Here is a 19393-nt window from a genome sequence, read left to right as displayed (position 1 = left end):
TAGAGAGTTGGAAGGGACCTTATAGGGCATTAAATTCAACACCCTTATTTTACAGGTGAGGAAAATGAGGCCCAGAGAGTTGCTTGTTGACTGGTCTCCTATGTAGTAAGTAAGCAGCAATGCTAGGGCTAAGTCTAACCTGAGTCCCTGACTCCAAATCTGCTGCTTTTCCTGCTGTAACCTGCTGCTTCCCTCAGGCCACTTGTGGAGGGAAGCATTCTGGGTTTGCTGCTGCTGTGGTCCAGTGTATTGTTATGTTCAACCCTGGGGAAACTGACTAGGTAAAAATGTCCATTGTTGGCGCTGTGGTTTACGGCCTTCTTTGGAGGGGCTCATTCTTCCTATTCTCTGCATATTATTGCCAACAGCTCAGCATGAAGGCCTGATGCATACCCAAAGTATAATTCTAGAGCTTGTATCTGGTAGAACAGTTAGAAATAGAAAATAGAGCCAAATTTACTGTAAGCTTCACCAAAAAAAAATCTTCTTGCTATTAATATCCTTAATTCCACAATTAGAACTTCTTTCCTTGGACTTGAAGACAAACAAATTCTTTTTCCAGGTTGAAATGCAAATCACTCTAGGAGCAGGTCATACTTTAAACATGATCAGTCATTTACACTTGAGTATGAATGACTACTTTGGGAGAGTTCACTCTCTCTGTCTCTGTCTCTCTGTCTCTCTCTGTCTCTCTATCTTTCTCTCTCTGTCTCTCTTTCATTCTAGGAGAAGGGGGAAGAGAGTGTGAGAATTTGAAAACTTGGGGGAAGAAGGTTGGAAGAGGCTAAAAGGTGAAGAAAAAAGAGCTAGCAATACTGAAGACAAATTTGACTCTCTCCACAATTTTATTGCTGGCCACCTATTCTGTAAATAGAACTGGCTTTTCTCCCAGTGGAAAGATGTCCCAGCTCTATACCCAGTCTCTCGCCTTGGATCCAACCAGACATAGCCTGGGAGGGCAGCTTGGTCATGTTGCCAGATGCCCCAAGCCTTTTGAGGAAGGCATGGCCAAGCCGTGCATTTTGTCCCTGGTTTCTATTTCTGCTATTGCTGTGATCTAGGGTTAGAACCCAGATCCCTATTCTCCTTTTCCCTTTTCCCCCCTCTACATCAAAGGTACAGGTGGCTGCCTTGAGAACCAGGCTTCTAAAAAACCTAGGAGGCCTCAAAGCTTTTTTGGCTATGTTAACATTTTCAAAGGGGACACCCCAGGATCTCAAACTTTGTTTAAAGTATGATTAGCCCACGTTGTTGAGTGCCAAAAATGTCCCAGGCAGAACAAAATATACAATGTGGGTTGCATTTTTTAAATGCTTAAACAATCTTTTCCTTTTTTGGAATGTTATAAACATTCTTCCTTACCCTCATTCCTCACCCACCCACCTACCTCCAAAGACATTACAGTCTTAAGGAGTGACCTTTGCCTCTTGCAGTAAGACTGTCTCTGGGTAAGTCTGATGTTCTGGATCTCCTTCAGTCTTGGAATTTTGTCAGGTAGCCTTGGAAGTGCTGACCTAACCTAATGCTTCTCAAGTTTCAGCCACTGGTTGCTGCCTTCCAAAAACATTTTGTTTTGACCCCAATCCTAAATGCTGCCTTCATTTAAAGCTCCCAATCCTCTGATTCAAGCCCAAGAAGATAGAGCAGAGGAAATTCACAGTAGTGTTGAAAGCAGCTTTGGAAAGGACACCCTGTCCCCCACACAGTTTACTCTTAAGCAAGAAAAAAACCATGCTCCATGTTCCCTGATAAGATTAGGCAATCAGTTCACATAATATCTCTCTGTCTCTGTCTCTGTCTCTGTTTCTCTCTCTCTCTCTGTCTCTCTCTCTCTTTCTCTCTCTCTTTCTCTCTCTCTTCCTCTCTCTCTCTCTCTTTCTCTCTCTCTCACATTGCTTTACTGGCAATAAGAGAGAACATTTATGTAACCTACCTGCACCTTGAAGCCACATCCCCTTCCAAAGAAGGAGCCAAGCCATTTTTTCACACGAGCTGCAGTTAGCTTTAACAGGCCCACGCCTTCATTAACAGAAGACAAAAGGTTTGTCCCTGGCATCAGGCCCACGTTCACCCTGACAGCAGGAGCTGCTGCCTGCCAAAGCAAATTCCTGATGCTCCGGTCCAGAACACAGTGCTGCTTGGTGTTCAGGGAGGACATGTACATGGCTCTATTTCTGGGAGCCTGTGTTCAGACTGAAAATTCAGGATTCACATGTTAGAAAGGAGCCATGTGGCATGGTTGAAAGATCACATTCTTGAAAGGCAAGATGGAGGGTTGAAATGGATCTCAGTTCTGCTGCTAACTGGCTGGCATCTGACCACGGGCAAGCCTCTTAACCTCCAGGCCTCCATCTTCTTATTTACCTGCTTACCCTCTCTTTTGAAAACATGTAAAAATGATCATTAGAGCACAAGCTTTTCTGGAGCTGAGATTGTTGCATTCTTTGTGTTTCTATCTCCACTGCCTATCTGGAACACAGTAGGTACTTAATAAATGCTTGTTGACCTGTCCAATAAATATGAAAACAAGAAAAACCTTGGTTCTCACTTGGTTTGCACAGGCCCAGATCCCAGGAGATTATCTAGGGTGATCACCACAGATAATCAACAAAAATGATAAACTTCAAAGCTACCTCTACAGAGACTACATCAAGACTAACTTTGATCAGACAAATTTTACAAAGTACATACCTCAAGAAGAGGTGGCCTTTGGCAAGTGTGATGGACATAACGAATATAGAGGCAGGAGAGAGGAAGACAGGACAATTCAAAATAATAGCTTTAAGGTTCACAAAGTGCTACTCAGATATTATCTCAATATTCTTACAACAACCTTGAGGGCTAGGTGCTATTATTATCCTCTTTTTACAGATAAGGCAGATAGAGGTTAAATGACTTACCCAGGGTCACACACCTCGCAAGAGAATCAGGTCTATCCTGATGAGGTCAGGAAGTTCTATTTGCTGTGGCATCTAGCTGTCAATTTAATATTCCAGTTGTAGAATATTAGAGCTGAGATGAGCCTTATGGCTTCTTCCTTTTACAGATGGGGAAACTGAGGCCCAGAAAGGTTCAGTGTCTTGCTCATGATCAGAAAAGCTGAGACTAGGACTCAGATCCCATGTTCGGTATTCTTTCCACTCCCTGCCCCCCATGTTCTACATGTTTGCTGAAGCTTTCTTTGGTCCTTCTACATCAGGGGCTCTTCACCCAGGGTCCACCAGCCTGTATGCAGCCCATGGATAGATTTCAGAGGGTTTGGGAACTTGCACGGGAGGAAAACTGATACTTTTTACTTTTGCGAACCTCTAACTGAAATTTAGCACTTGTATCAATTATGAATTGTTTTGAAAGCTTATTCTGAGAAGGGCTTCACCATGGGCTTCACCATTCCATGGGCTTCACCACACTGCCAAAGGGGTCCAGGACACAAGAAAGGTTAAGAAAGAAAGGTTAAGAACTTTTACTCTAGATACAAGACTATGTACATCACTACCACCTTTCCCCCCTTCTCCTCCCACATTCATTGGCATCACCACAGACTGTGGGTGCTGCATCCTGATGAAACCTTAGCCACAGCTTAACAGGTTTCATGTACTGTTTCACCCTTCAGAAGGCCTGGTTAACACATGGAGATAAAACCTGGGACTGGTTAACAAGCTTGCTTCATTAGTGGAGAGAGGGTCCATTATATGCAGGATGGCAGCCAGCCTCTGCCAACTGTACTTGGCTGGGTTTTAGACCTCATAATACACTCCCCTGATAACTTGACAGGCTGATAAAGTGTTCAGAGGCCTTGCTAACTAAGCCTCCTCTCCTAGCAGGGGCTAATGCAAAACCCTCTCCCCGCTTCCCAGCTCCCATGACTATTAGAAGCCCTGACTCGAGAGGTAGAGCTAATTGAAAAGTACCCAGTTTTGCCTGGCAGTGCCTGGTGAGTAGGGTGGCCCATGAGCTGTGGTGAGGGGGTACCCAGAACCCCTCTTATTTTCCATCTCTTCTTCACTAAAACACCATTATTTGAGATTCATTCCTTGGAATTCCAAGATTAAGCTCAAAGGACCTCCTTTTACATTCAATTCCCTTGGGGAAGGTTCCAAACTTCAGTTATCAGTCACTGACACTTTGGTTTGGTTTAGAGACACTGAGAACTTCCCAAGGGAAATGTGACTTGAGGGCCCTGAGGAAATGAGAGTTTTGCTGGAAGTATGATTCCTGATTCACCTCTGTCCCCTTTAGAATCCTTTATTTCTTTCGAGGCTCAGCTCCAGCATCACCTTCTGAGGCTTTCCTGTTCTTCTGCTAGGGCCTTCCCTCCCCACCCTTAAAGGCATTGTGTTATCTATGCCTCTTCTGGGCAGGGGCTGTTTCACCCCTAGCACAGAGCCTGGTTCTTAATAAGAGAGAGCCCTTTGCCTGATTCGGGGAATCTAGGGAGGGTAAGCCTGGGTAAGTATTCTCGTTGGAAGGGAAGGAAGTGAGAAGCAGGGAAACATGTAGGCATCAGGAAAGGGCAAGAAGATGGAAAAAAGGGAACTGGGGGGGCGGTGTTCAAGACAAACTTCTTTAATAGTATTTACATATTTTACTTTACTTACAAATCTTATTAAGAGTATTTCTCTATCACTGTTGAGTGTTTTACACATCTGATTAAGCTTGATTCTCACCAGAGCCCCGGAGGGAGGTTTTATTTTAAATATTATCCCCATTTAACAGAGATGAAGTGATTTGCCCAGGGTCGCACAGCTGGACTGAACCTCGGGCCACGGCTTTCTCTCCTCCCCTAGACTCGATTGCCCCCGGGGTGGGTGACAGCCCCAGGTCCACTCACGGTGTCACCTTTTCCTCCCTCCAGGCGAGAGGCCCTTCGCCTGCAGCTGGCAGGACTGCAGTAAGAAGTTTGCCCGGTCCGATGAGCTCGCCCGGCACTACCGCACCCACACCGGGGAGAAGAAGTTCAGCTGCCCCATCTGCGAGAAGCGCTTCATGCGCAGCGACCACCTCACCAAGCACGCCCGTCGCCATGCCAACTTCCACCCGAGCATGCTGCAGCGGCGGAGCGGCAGCAGCTCCCGGACGGGCTCGGTCAGTGACTACAGCCGCTCGGACGCCAGCAGCCCCACCATCAGCCCGGCCAGCTCGCCCTGAGGCTCGGCGCCGCGCGCGGCCGCCACCCCGAGTTCGGTTCTCTTTGCCCGGCCGCCACCCCGAGTTCGGTTCTCTTTGCCCGGCCGCCACCCCGAGTTCGGTTCTCTTTGCCCGGCCGCCACCCCGAGTTCGGCTCTCTTTGCCCGGCCGCCTCCCCGAGTTCGGTTCTCTTTGCCCGGCCGCCTCCCCGAGTTCGGCTCTCTTTGCCCGGCCGCCTCCCCGAGTTCGGCTCTCTTTGCCCGGCCGCCTCCTCCTGCGGGCGGCTGAACTAACCTTCCCCATGGACGGAGCGGATTCGTTTCCTCTACCTAAATATTCCTTTTGTTTTATAGCTTCTTGTTAACCTATATTTTTTTTAAAGAGAAAAACATTTTTTAAAAGCCAACAACAACAAAACTTTTCTTCACCTCAGGTGTCAAAGCAGATTTGTATAAAAAAAAGAAAAAAAAGGAAAAAGAAACGAAAGAAATGAAAAAAATATAAAAATAAAAAAACACAAATTGCACAATAGAAACAACCATGTGATTAAAATCCAACTATGTTGAACCCTCCCCACCCCACCCCACCCCACCCTCCACCCCTTCCCCTTTCTCAGGGATGGATATTTATGTTACACAATGAGTACAGTGAAGACACACCCTTACTGCAGCCTTACTCTGTAAATAGAGTTGCACTCAGAAGTTTTCTGTTAGATTCTTTCACACACTGGGGAAAAAAGACAGACAATAATAAAGACAATTCATAATAATACAAGAAACAAGCACTGGAAGCTAGTGCTTGACTGGTCGGTTTCATAATAGAAATGGCGTTCTTTGGGTTTATGTTAACAACATGCAGGACCAAACTCAGAGGTCTGGGAGCTTATAGCCTGTTCAGGAAAGCGCTGCTCTGGTCTTGCTTCCGGCTCTCCTCACCCCCACCCCATCCTCAGGTCCTCTGTCCCTCCCCACCTCCACTCCCGTTCCCCTACTCCCAACCACCTGCCCATGGCTTCTGAGTGCCGCGTCGGTAACCCTCGTTATTTCTATAAGATGGGATCCCACTTCCACAGAAACAAAAAAGCAAAATTCTCCCCATTCAAGGCCCAAATTGAAGTCACTTAGACCTTGCAGAGATCTCCCAAAGTGATGCCTTAAGCCTGATTGGCAAAGAGATGAAAAGCCACAGCTATGCTAAGGCCCCCACTTCTACTGAGAGATGGCATCACCCTCCGCAAAGAAGCAGCCTCTCCTTCTGTAGTTACTATAGCTATTCTTTTCCCTGGGGACCCTTTTCTCCCAAATGGTCGAGCTCTAAGCACTCTGTCTCCATTGAATTACCAGGAAATGCTAAAGCCCTATCACTGAGACCAACTTTCCCCCTTTTTTTCTGAGGAAGCAGAATGTGGAAGGAGCCCTCTGCTGGCCCCTCTTCCCCTGCCCCCACACGGAGTCTTACTAAGGTACTTACCTACTGCACCCATGGAAGCCACTGAGATACCAAACTTGCACAACACAGGAAGTTCCTCTACCCCCTTGCAACATAACTGTGGTGAATGGTAAAAAAAAAACAAAAGGAACCTTTTATTATAACATGTACTCTTACTGGAAAAATAAAACATACCTATTTTTTTTAAGTGTCAAAAAGTGTGATTAGCTCATCCATAGTTCAAAAATCTCCACTGATTCTTAAAGCAGCCTCATGACTTCTACTAAGGCATCTTCCATGTAAGAAAAAGGGAATTTGAAGGGGTAAGTTTTTACTGAGGCATTTTATCAGGTGTGTGATAGCTTGTGGTCATGTATATGTATGTAGAATACACACATATAACCATGCACAATATGCTGCACAATTTGTATTCATTGCATGAGACTGGAACATTGTGACTTGGAGACATTTTTTCATGGGTAAAGTGAACTGACCTATCAAAAATGCCAGTAGAACAAGCTACAAACTCCACCCCATCCTCTTTTTCCACAAGGAACTTTGCAAAGCATTACAGGGATTTTTCTTCCTTGTCCTAAGCTTCCACTTTGGGGTGGGGCAGGGCAGACCCTTACATCCCCAGGTCCTTTTCCCACAGTCAGGGTCAGCCTCAATCAAAATAGACCTTTGCTGACCATCTCCACATCCCTTTTTTATGACTGTATTTCCTGTTCACAACAACCCTTCTTTCCCTCTTCACAACTCCAGGACAGGTAATTCTTCAAAAATTATACCTAATGTTGTGGAAACCCTCAACTTAGGTTATTTTTCAGAATGCACTTCACTTTGCCTAGGAAGAAGTGACTACCAAGTTAAATGCAATGGCCTGAGTTTTCAACAAATCCATTTGGTTCATCTGGGTTGCTTCAGAGGGAGTTTCTTAAACAGTGGGTGGGGTGTGCTTTGGACCTCTAGTTTGCATTTTAATTTCATATTACTGTAAGAATGGAAATGCCATAGAGTGTAGCATAGTAAAGAAATTACAACCAACCAACATATGTAGATATGTGTGTGTATACACACACACACACACACACACACACACACACACACATACACATAGTATCCTGATCTGCTCTTTGTCATCAAGCAAATGCTTCCACATTCCAAAGGAGTTTCAATTCCTCTCTCATTTTGCTGCTTTGCACTGTTCCAATTTGCCAGTTTCTAATTTTGTACTGTATGTTAACTGTGATAGGCTAATAATATGTTAGAGATTTCTAAGTAGTTTAATAGGTACTTGCATTTAACAGTTGTGTTGTTCATAATGTCTTGCACTGTTTCGGTTGTGTGGTGGGTGGCTACTTAAGCCCAGGTTGAAGCAAAGCTGTTCCAGCCTTTAAATGCACACACACACACACATACACATACACACACACACGTGTGTGTGTGTATGTGTGTGTGTGTATAGTTGCAACTGTCACCTGGCTTTGTTTTTATTTAATTATTCTCATTTATTGAGACTGAACCTTTGGGTTGAAAATGAAGGTCCAGTAAGAGAAGGAATATAATGTGTTTATAGAGCAGGGAAAGACAAGCTTGGGAAATGATGGTGTGTTCTACTCAACTTGTTTTCTCAAACGCTATGGCTAAGTGTCCTTGGGCAAATTTATCATGTTTTCCAAAGTCATTGCTGTGCTTTTCATAGACAGCTGATGTTTTGGATACATTTCAAACATCAGGAATTCACATTCCAGACTTAGAGGTACTTATCCCAACGTCTTTTGGTGTTGTGGTCCCTGAAGTAGCCCCACATGCAAGCAGAGAACGAGATGAATGCTTCAGGATTTTTTGGTTTTGCTTTTTCTGTACCAAGTGCACACACTTCTAAAGCCATACATGGAGGGGTCCATCAGTGATTTTTCTGGTTATTATCATGTTATGACAGCTGAGATGCATTTTCAGATCTCACATCTGCATGTATAGGAAAAAAATAAAAGGGGACTTTTAAGATAATAAACTTGTTTTATTAGTGGAATAAGGGATGGGAGAGGGAGAGAAGGAAGATTTGCTATTCCCAAAGAAAGCACTTTGTTTCGTTTTAATTTCTTTTTTTTGACCTGAATCTAGAGCAGTTCTGTCCACTAGATGGAAGGGCAACATTGCCTTAATATGATTCTTTGTGTTATGGAAGCCTGAACACAATGAGGTGGTATTGGCCATTGCTGGGAAAGGAACCCAGCAGTGCCTTTATTTCTAAAGTGGTTTTAATTCCACTTGATGAAATGAAATGAGGGTAATGCCCTAGAAGTGAGCAATCAGGGCTATATTGATGTCTAAGACACAGTTATGGAACCACTGTTTGCTGGCAGATTGCAGGGCCTAATTTCCATTGCCTCACCTTAATCTTTGGGGGATTTTAAACTTTGTCTCATTAGCAAGATTTGGGCTATGGCCAAATAGAATTCTCCCATCAGAGGGCCATTTCACTAGAAATAGTATTGGGAAAGCAGTTTGTGTGGCCTGTAGTATGTCTTTAACAAAAGGGAATGCAATTAAAAAAATTAGAACACCTTATTAACTCAGGCCTCAGTTGAAAAAAAGAGCAAAACCTTTGTTTGTACAACAGAAAATTCACCTGAAACAAACAACCATGTTTTATTCTGTTTTGCTTTCCGGGCCAAAATATGTCTGCCAGACATTTGGGAGTCTTCCACTTTTTTTGTATTTGGGAGCCACCTTAGGTGCCTGTGGGTCTGGGTACTTATGAAGTGGACACCTCAAAAATGTAAAAACTTGAGACCTCACAGGAAATTTAAACTCCATCAAGGTGAGGCAAAATGAAGAATTTAAAAGGAGCTTGCCCCAAAAGAATCTCAGCTGACCTTTCCTGGTCCAAAGTGGTGCTGATCCATATCTAAATATTTTTCCAACTAGGCCCCCAAAACTTTGAAGTTTACCTCAAATCCCTAGATGCACTCTATAGAAAAATTGGTATTATCTTCTGGGGAAACTGTCTAATTCCCTGAATGCTTCCTGAATTCCAAACAGCCATAAAGATGAAAACATGGATGGACACAATCATCTTTTTTATAAAGGGCTTTGAGAGCGATTCTCTTTTTCCTCTTTTTGAAAGGTGCTATTTAAATGCAAAGTATCAGATTACTCCAACATATAGTCTCTATTATAGAGTGGAGTGACTTCAGGCTCCAAACAACATGAGGGACAGGTACTGCATTTTGATATATTGCTGTCCCATGTGGGTCCTAACATCAGTCCAATACATCAGAAGGCAGAGTCTGATTCCCTCTCCAGTTCTTAAGAAAAATCTCTTGTCTGATAAGCAGAGACAGTGGGAACACTTTGGTTTTATAGCTTTAAGCCTCCACTCACAAATGGTTTTTGCCACCCCATCAATGAAGCTAAGGCTTGAGTTTGAAGGTATGGGGTGGGAAGAGGGAGTTAAGGATACTGTTCAAAATGACTTTTCCTTGCTCTTTAGCCTGAGGCAGAAGGCAAGTATTACCACTGAATGCTTTCCACTTAAACAAACCCTCTGTCTCCAGCAACAACAGCCACAATTCATGCCAGCTATTAGAGTAATGCTGTTCCAAGAGTGGGTAATGCATTTTGGGACTTCTCACTGATGGAACTTTGAGAGACAACTAGCCAGTTATTGTTGTGGTAGAGCTATAAACTCACACCTAACCAGTTTGGTTGATTTGTTTCCATGGAATCCAGGCAGTTGTCCCAAAGAGTCAAGATAAAAGGCCTTTATTTCTTGGTTACATAGCAGCCAGTGAGGAACGGTAGAAAAATTATAAAGATGACTTAGGTCAGTGGTGTCAAAATCAAATAGAAAAGAAGGGGGCCACTAAACTGTACATAAAGATCCAGGGGATGATGTATTGACTTCAAAAACCAGATATTAATATTATCTATGCTCTATTGTATTTAATTTATTTTGTTAAATATTTACTAATTGCATTTTAATCTGGTTCATCACTGGGCTGCGTATTTGACACCTCTGACTTAGATCATTCTGTACATTGTGCTATCCAAAGACTTAAACCATACATATATATGTATATGCATTGTGTATATATCACATGTACATATGTACATATATACATATATATTGACATGAATAGTTTTCCTGACACTGGGACCCACTGACACTGGATTTTAGTGGCTTGTCCTGGAGACATTCTAGTGGATTTCTCAGTTGGTTTCTGCTAAGAAATCTAACCTACTATATTGATGGACAGCATAATCTAATTAAGAGAGGTAGCTATTTATTTTGTGGAAGTACAAACTGAGGTTTCTTAGATGATTTACTTTATTATTGTTTATATTCCATATTAGTATAAAGAGTTTTATTTGACATGAGATTTGAATCTTGAGTCCATTCAAGTTAGAAATGCCAGATTGTATAGGTTTCCTATTATCACTCCAAATTATCGGGCCATATTACTGTCTTCTCCAAAACAAAAAAAATAGACACCCTTCTCCATCCCTCTTGTAGAAAGGAATCTGTATAGTGTGAATAGTTTTCTTGCCCTAGCTGTCCCTCTTGCACTTCTTTCATTCCCATTTCATCTTGGAGGAGATGTTAATGTCAAGAAAAGAAAAACAGTGATAAGAATTCTGCTTTTTGATTTGGAAATGAAATTTGCTAGATGAATTTGAAGAATTCAAATCCTGTCCCTTTCTGCTCAGAACTTGAGAGACTTATTAGCCAACTTGCCCTTGAACTACATTTCAATCCCATATTACTGTATGAAAGAAAGTAAATGGGATCATTTTCCAGGGCATGGCACAGGCTGAATCTGAGGTTGGGATGGGAGTGAAGCACTGAAGTCTAAAAATTTACTTTTATTGGTGCTTTTGAGAAGCTGGATTTTCCTTGCTTTTAGTCAGTATCACCTTGTACAGTCAAAAAATGGATTTATGGTCAAGGACTTTGGTGGGAATAGGAACAAAGGTCAGGAGCATTGTATTCATATGTGTGGCAAAGGAGAAAGAATTTTTTTCCCATTACCATCTGTGATTTTGTAAAAATCAGTTGGCATAGAGCTTCCCAGCATCATGGAGTAGAGCACTCAGAAGAAGGTCTCTATTAAACAACTTATACTTGGTTCTGGATTTGGGGGTGGGGAGTCACATCTTGATCTGTGAGTATACAGACAGCCTTATTTATGTATAGATGTGCAGGGACTAGGGGACAAATCACCTCCACATCCCTGTACACAGAAATTCTGTCCTTTCCCTTTTGATGTGATCTTTGAGGGAACTATTTGCAAGCAGCCAAAGGCAAAGTCCAAGGGTCCTAGACCATTTCCATGAAGCATACATTTTTATTTTCTGTCTGAACTTAAAAAAAAAAAACAAACAGCAACACACCAGTGCTTCCAAAGGTCCCTCATCAAATCACTTTCCAAATCACTACACTAAAGTATTACAATTGTACAGTTCCATACTGGTCTACATGTGCTCTGCTGTAACTTTCTATGTATTTTGTATCACATAGATTATATATTGTAATGATGTCCTATGCAAAAAGAAAAATTAACAGAATTGTAAAATATATTGTCTTAACTTGTTATGCATGTTTAGTGATGTTTACATTTTGAAATAAAATTTATAATGAATTATCATTTTATTAGTCAGAGATCCTTTTGGGAGAGAGCAGAATTAGTTTATGGGTTATAAAATTAGCTGCTTTCTTAAATGAATAAATTTCTTTTATGTGAAAGGAAGAAAATTATTTGCAAGTCTTGGGTTTAGAGACATTTTGTAAGCAAAATATAGATGAGGCCCTTTTCAGCTCTAACTACTGATAGTAAGTAGTGCTTCAGGGAAATCCACTCTTCTTTCCATGCATGAATTAAAGAACTCAAATATCAGTTTACTTGTCATTCTAAAGAGAAAAAAAATGAAAGAGAGAAAGAAGGAAGAAAGGAAGGAATGGAGGGAGGGAGGGAGGAAGGAAGAAAGGAAGGAAAAAGACAGGGAAGAACCACTTTTTTTCAGAAAAAAAAATCTTCCTTTAAAGTAGGAAAAATACAATGTAGAAGTAGAAATTACGCACATTCCTAGTTCAGGTAACACTGAGACTTTAAGTTCTCTTCATTCATACATATAGAAAGACAGGCAGAACAGACTCTTCTTTTACTCCCACTCCTACCAGTTCCAACTTCACCCCCCTCAATCATCCCACCTGGTATAGTCAGAATGTAGTCTCCCCTGGTTGGGAAATTCAATAAAAATTTAATGAGCTAAAGTATTTTCCTTTTCAAAGCAAGATGCAGAGTGATTCTGAGGCCCATTAAATTCAGGAGTTACAGCAGGAGGGAGGGTTGTAAAGAGAGGATGAGAGTAGGAGAGAGCCGCAAAGCCAGTACTAAATGAATAATGTCACAAAGCTGGGGGTCAGAGGGAAATACCCAATACTGGTCTACTGGAGAAGGGAGATGCCTCGGTTTTAAGGGAGATGTTCTAAGGCAGTAGTCAGGATAGTGTCCCTTTGGTAACTGAAAACAAGTTTGTTACCCTGTTGACTGATACTCCTCCATACCCTTTGGTAATTTGGATTCTATAAAATATTTATTTAGCCAGTTCAGGATGAGAGGGGTATGACCAGTGGTGTAGTGGTGAATGTTTAACAATGGGATCACTGAAAAGCATGAAGCACAACTTTTAATGGCTAATCCTGTTCTCTCCAGACTCCAAACTACTTGGCCATACATCTCCAAGGTCCTTACCCAAGAATCATCATAGATGAAGATCTTCTCCATTCCATACTCTCAAGGCTTTCTCATATGGTAGCCTTGCAACCTGCAACTCTGTCCACTGCAGTGACTTGTCTACCATCCCTCCCGCCCCCCCCATTCCCTAGATAGAGTATACCCTGTTACTGGATTAGTGGATGCTGATATTGTTATATATGGCTTTCTTATAGTGGATGGAGCCATCACTTAAAAAGGCAAAATAGCATTCTGTAAAAAACAGATCTTTACAGATGGAAGCCCATTGTGCTAGTGAAAGAAACAGAGTCCTAGGGTCTAGACTAGAGGTCTACAGCCTCTTTGTGAAAGACCTTAATACCTGAGAGACCTGGGTAAGCATGACTTCAAATATACCATTTCCATTTAATAATAGAGAACACTGGTGCCCTACCCATCTTGTAAAAGGACTATCTTGCATTACCCTGTTCATGATAGGTGACTCTGGATGAGGTGTGATTGTATGACTGTATGTCACCTATTAAATAGCAGCTCAAGATCAGTAACAATTGAGCAACTACCTTTCAAAAGTGCTATAGTGATATTGTATTGCTTACTGTCTCAGGGAGGGGAGAGAGGACAGAGGGAAGGAGGGATAGAATTTGGAACTCAAAACTTTTTTAAAAGAAGACAAATGTTAAAAAATTGTTTTAGCATGTAATTGTGGGAAAAAAATAAAATATAATTTAAAAAATAAATGCTACCTCTTCCCCAGAAATAAAAAAATGGCACAGTAAATGATCACTTTGGAGTACTTGAAGATCCAGGAGGCTTACAGTAACTTATTCTGTCCATTTCTTGGCACCTTCTAAAGAATTCATTCACTCTCACCTTTAAGGATTAATACCTCTAAAAGCATGGGCCCCACAGGAGAGAGTTTTTAGTTGGGATGACCTATTTTAGTTCTTCCAGGGGTATAACCAATTTTACTTCCCACTCAAAAGAGGCCTATCTGTAGGTGACTTGGTAAGTGGAGACTATTAGTATATCCAGATTGGGAGTGTGGTAGATTGAAACATCCAATAAACCTCTGAGCTTTGGAGATAGCACCAAGATGGTGGAATGATAGGAAGCAAAGTGGTAAGCTCTTGTCTTGGAACTTTTCCTAATGGACCCACAAAATGACTTAGACCAAATGATGATGGGGAAATTCCAGAAAAATTCTTGATGAGATCTTTATCTAGCCCAGCTTGGCACAGGGAGATAGACACAGTCTGTGGGATACTATCCTGTGGCAGAGCAGAGCACATTGCACAGAGAGCAGGGAGTCCTGAGCACCAGGGTAAAAGACCCATTCTGGGGCACCACAGACTCACACCACAATACTGCAGTGGGAATAGGTGCCAACTAGAAGCTTTCTAACCCTCTATTTAGTCCCAGGTCAAAGATCCAGAGTAGAAAGAGAAGGGAAGCTATGAACCATGGTGAAATCACAGGTAGGGAGGCTCTGGGCCATTCATAAAAAAGGAGGAAGCCCAGAAGCCAGCAGCAGCAGAAGTGCTGTGGCTTAGACTTTAGATGGAAAGTGGGGTCTTCCTGCTAATGTCTAATTAAACCTGCAGAAGAATAAATCAGGGTGGGAATCTCAGACCAAAACTGCAACTTTAAGTCAACAGAGCTTTTCAGCTGGCTGATGGGGCAGAGTCCAGCCATGGTCTGCTTTTGCTCAAACCCAAACTCAAGTCAAGAACTTGGAGAAGTGAGGGAGGAGGGAGCAATCAGCCTTTGACCTATATCAGACAATTTTGTGAGCACTGAAAGCTCGAAGCTCCCTAGTCTATCCATAAGATCTGAGAATAATACAGCACTTAATACCCCAAGAATGTAGAAAGAGGACCAGCCCAAAACCTCCAGACATCTCCAGAAGTGTGTCAGGGACTAGCCCTAACATCAAGTCCAAATTCAGGAAGTAGGCTGGAAGATTGGGCAAACAAAAAAGAACCCCACCATAATGAACTATTGCTCAAGATACAAAAACAGAAGAAAAGGACTCCAAATCTTCTAAAAGCATTGCCTCATAGAAGAAAGCTCTCAGCTTGAGCACAAACTGAGCTAGAATTCCTAGAAGAGAGGAAGCATTAATTTTAAAAAAGAGCTAATCAATATTTTTTACAAATGGAATGAGAAGAAAAAATTGGAAAAGAAATAAGAGCAATAGAAGAAAGAATTGAAAGTGCAATCAACAGCTTAGCACAATAAGTATAAAACCTTGCCTAAGCAAAAAACTCCCTGAAAATTCAAGTGAACCAAATAGAAGCCAATGACTCCATGAGGCAACAAGAAATATTAAAACAAAGTCAAAAGGCTAAAAAATAGAAGAAAATATAAAATATCTCATAACCAAAAAACCTGACTTGGAAAACTGATAGAGGAGAAAAAAATTAAAGATCATTGGACTATCTGAACAACATGACCAAAAGAAAAAAATGACCCTAAATATCACACTTTTAGAAATATGAAAATTGCCTAGGTCACTTGGAAACAGAATACAAAGTTAAAATAGACAAAATCCATTGGTCACTCCCTGAAAGAAGTCCTAAAATGAAAACTCCTAAGAATATCATAGCCTAAATCCAAGGCTTTCAGGTAAAAAAAAAAAAAAATTACTGCAAGCAGCCAGAAAAAAAGAATTCCAGTACCAAGGAACCACAATAAGGATCATATATCATTTAGCAGTCACCACTATCAAGGAACAAAGAACTTGGAATATGATATTCCAGAAGGCAAAGAATATGAGCTTACAGCCAAGAATAACTTACCCAGTAAATCTGAATATAATGCTATAGGGAGGAAAAATGAATATTTAATGAAATAGGGGACTCCCTAGCATTCCTGATGGAAAACAAAAACAAAAACCAGAGCTGTGGAGAAACTTTGAAGTACAAATACCAGAGTAAAGAGAAACATAAAAACATTTTAAGAAATCTTAAAAAACACAAACAGGAATGAACAATGAATAAATTGCTTACATTCAAATATGGGGAGATAATTCATGTGTGCCTTCTGATCCCTTTAATCCTCTGAGTTCATAGATAGAATCCAATTAGAAAAGGGCTGGGAGTATTCTAGTATATATTGACCTTAAGACTGGAAAGAGAGGGGAAGAAGAATACACTGGGAGGGGAAGGGAAAGGAAAGTTAGGGGAATTTATCTCACATAATGAGAGTGCACAAGTAGACAAGTAAAAAATCAAGGAGGAAGAGGTGGGGGAGAGTGGCAGACATTTGGGCCTTACTGTCATCTGAACTAGTCAAAAGAAGGAAAGACACCCACAAACACACACAGTTGTATACAGAAATAGGTATCATGCAACAGGAAATAGGAGGAAAGGATAGAAGAGGGGAGGGGAATTTAAGGAGGGATTAGTCCTAAACAAAACAAATTCTAAGGTTGTACAAAAATATTTTATAGCTCTTTTTGAGGTGGCAAAGAATGGACCTCTAAAGGGGTCCCTTATATAACCTGGGGAATTGATGAACAAGTTTTGGTATATAAATATCATGGAAAAATATTGTGCTGAACCCTGAATGACCAATGAGGATTCCGGATGACTAATAGTGAGATATGCTATCCTAGACCTGATAGAAGAGTGAAAGACTCAATACAGAATAAGATATAGATTTTTTTAGGATATGACTAATGTGGAAATTTATTTTCCTTGACTATATAAGTGTGTAATGGGTTTTGCTTTTTTTTTTCACAATGGATAGGGAAGAGAGTGAGGTGAATCTTGGCTGTTTAAAACAAACTATGTATTCATATTTATATATAATATTACTACATATAATAATATATTTACATTATATGGTTTTATATTAGAATAGGTTATAATTTATACTAACATACATACATGCAAACTTGAGAATTCTGATCAGTACAGTGATCAACACAATTCCTAAGGACTCATGATGAAACATGCCACCTACATCCTGATAAAGAGTAGATAAACTCCGAGTGTAGATTGAGACATATTTTTATTTAGACATAGCCAATAAGAAATTTTGTTTTGCTTAATGATAGCTGGTTTTAATAAGGGTTTTTCCCTCTTTCTTTCTCAATCAGGGTGAGAGGGAGGGAAGTGGGAGAAAGAGAAAGTTGATCTTTGAAAATAAAATATAATTAAAACAAGCAGATGAGCTGCCTTCTTACACTGTGTAGGAGTGAGAGTCAGTAGCTTATTCCAGATTATGCCTTGAATCTCTTCTGGGTTTTACCGATTCCCTGAATTTCCCAAAACTTGACTGAAAGGGCTCCACCCTAGATTTTCTTAGAGTTGATTTCCTACCCACTCTCCCTCATATGGTCCACTAGGGCCTTTGTCCCTGTGACCTCATCTGGCCCAGTCAACACTACATCATCAATGTAATATTGTGTCTCAGAAAGGGAAGCATTTCTCAGGTCTCTGCCAACTAGAATGGATTGCTGTAAGGAAAAATCTACCAGTTGGGCAGTAAGGGCTCTTTAGCTCCATCCAAGCCTACGGCATTCCCTAAAGCTCCTGCGCTATTTGAATTATCACCTGAGTTACAAAGGGAAGATCATGAAGGGAAGGGGACCATGAACTCTTGGAAGTCAGTGTCTTTAGGGGTCCTTTTGGCAACATCTATGCAGGTTATTGTGCGTAGAAGCAAATGGAGACCATTAGAGTTGCCTGGACCATCTCCTATAGTGAATATCAAGCAATATTTATCTCTCAGGTGGGAAGCAGGAGTGAAAACTTCTTTTCTAGTGATGGAGATGAAGGAAGCTGGAGTATTTTGTTATAACAGTCTCCTTACAGCAATCCTGTGAGGAAGTAAGATGATACCTGGTCGCTTACTGTGGATTATATGCCCATTACTATACCTGTTCCAGACCACATCAATGTAATAGATCAGGGACCCCTGGTGGAGGGTGAATGGTATGGGATTATTGACCTCATCAATTTTTTTCCCTTCATTCCTGTGGCTGAAACTAGAGAGGAATATTTTTTTTCACCTAGGAAGGAAGTTTGCCTTCACTGTCCTCCCCTAGGGCTACCTGAAGTTTCCTTCATATTGCTACATTCTAGTTGGCAGAGGAGGAAAAACCCCTTAGCCCACACTTGCATAGATGTGTGGTGAGGGAGACTCCATAGCTAAAGTCTGATTCCATTCAGATGGGGTACCACCAAGAAGGCAAAAAGACAGGCATCTAATCGCCCCTGAAGCAAGCTGGTTATAGCCAACTTGGGAGGCAAGTAATAGGAGCAGCCATATGTTGGGAAAACTCCACACCTTGCCTTGAAGAACCACCATTGAGAAGTAAGATGCAACTGGAATTCATCTCTGTAGAGTATAAGTTCCCATCTTAGTTACCCTCAAAAGGGGAAAAGAGCAGTCTCCATATGGTGTGTGTAACTGATTCAATTATTAAGTTATTTGAGAATTCCCCAAACTTAAGGAACTCTCCTGTGGAACGAGACCCCTCACTAGGCTTTACTAGACCACACTCTTAGCAGCCACCATTCCAGTGATTCATCTGGTTGCTAGTTGAGCTTTCTTAACACCTTCCCAGTATCTTTGTGGTTTATAGCCCACCTACCCCTTGTTCCCCCAATGGAAGGAATCACCTTGTAGGGCCATGAATAGGATGAATTAGGTGCTTTCTTATCACATTTCCAAGTTTTCTCCTAACCTCTGTGCCCATTTTCCTATCTGATCTCAGCACACGGAAGGTAAATCTCTGGCTTGGACATCATACTTATCTGCCCCAGCCTGTCTGTTCCAGTGATGGCCTGTCATTTGCCCTTCTCTTTAGCATGGTCCTTTTCATTTGCACTGTTGTAAGCTCTATTAACTAAACCTTAACTATCACTGAATGGCCCTTAAAAACCTAGAGCTCTGTCTCTAGGTGCTGAATAGTGGCCCAATTACTTTTAGTCTTATGCTGGCAAGCCAACCTCTAAAACAATTAACAACAACCAGGGAATACTAGCCATAGTGCTGTCTTTACCTAACTCTCTGAAAGTCTCCTCCAGTGCTCAGAGGAGTGTTCTGTACAAGTAGACAGATTGTTCTATACAAGAGAGACCTGC

At 41.5% G+C, this 19393-nt stretch overlaps 1 protein-coding gene across 3 annotated transcripts in view; it reads left to right on the top strand.

Annotated features, from left to right (window-relative positions):
* Positions 1-19393, top strand: part of KLF13 (KLF transcription factor 13) — a 104126-nt gene that overhangs the window by 83822 nt on the left and 911 nt on the right. The window contains exons 1-2 of one of the 3 annotated variants that reach the window (XR_011968496.1): positions 17709-18035; positions 18476-18620. The exons of 1 other annotated variant lie outside the window; for it this stretch is intronic. Coding sequence is in view for 1 of the 2 variants with exons in the window: in XM_072616585.1 (XP_072472686.1) it covers positions 4856-5148 (293 nt within the window). In the remaining variant the exon portion in view is untranslated. Of the gene's footprint in view, positions 1-4855; positions 12210-17708; positions 18036-18475; positions 18621-19393 lie in introns of those variants that run through there. One more of the 3 variants, XM_072616585.1, reaches the window with a different exon arrangement.

Source organism: Notamacropus eugenii, chromosome 1 (genome assembly GCF_028372415.1).
Source record: "Notamacropus eugenii isolate mMacEug1 chromosome 1, mMacEug1.pri_v2, whole genome shotgun sequence".
Classification (NCBI taxonomy): Eukaryota; Metazoa; Chordata; class Mammalia; order Diprotodontia; family Macropodidae; genus Notamacropus; species Notamacropus eugenii.
This window is presented reverse-complemented; position numbering and strand designations above follow the sequence as displayed.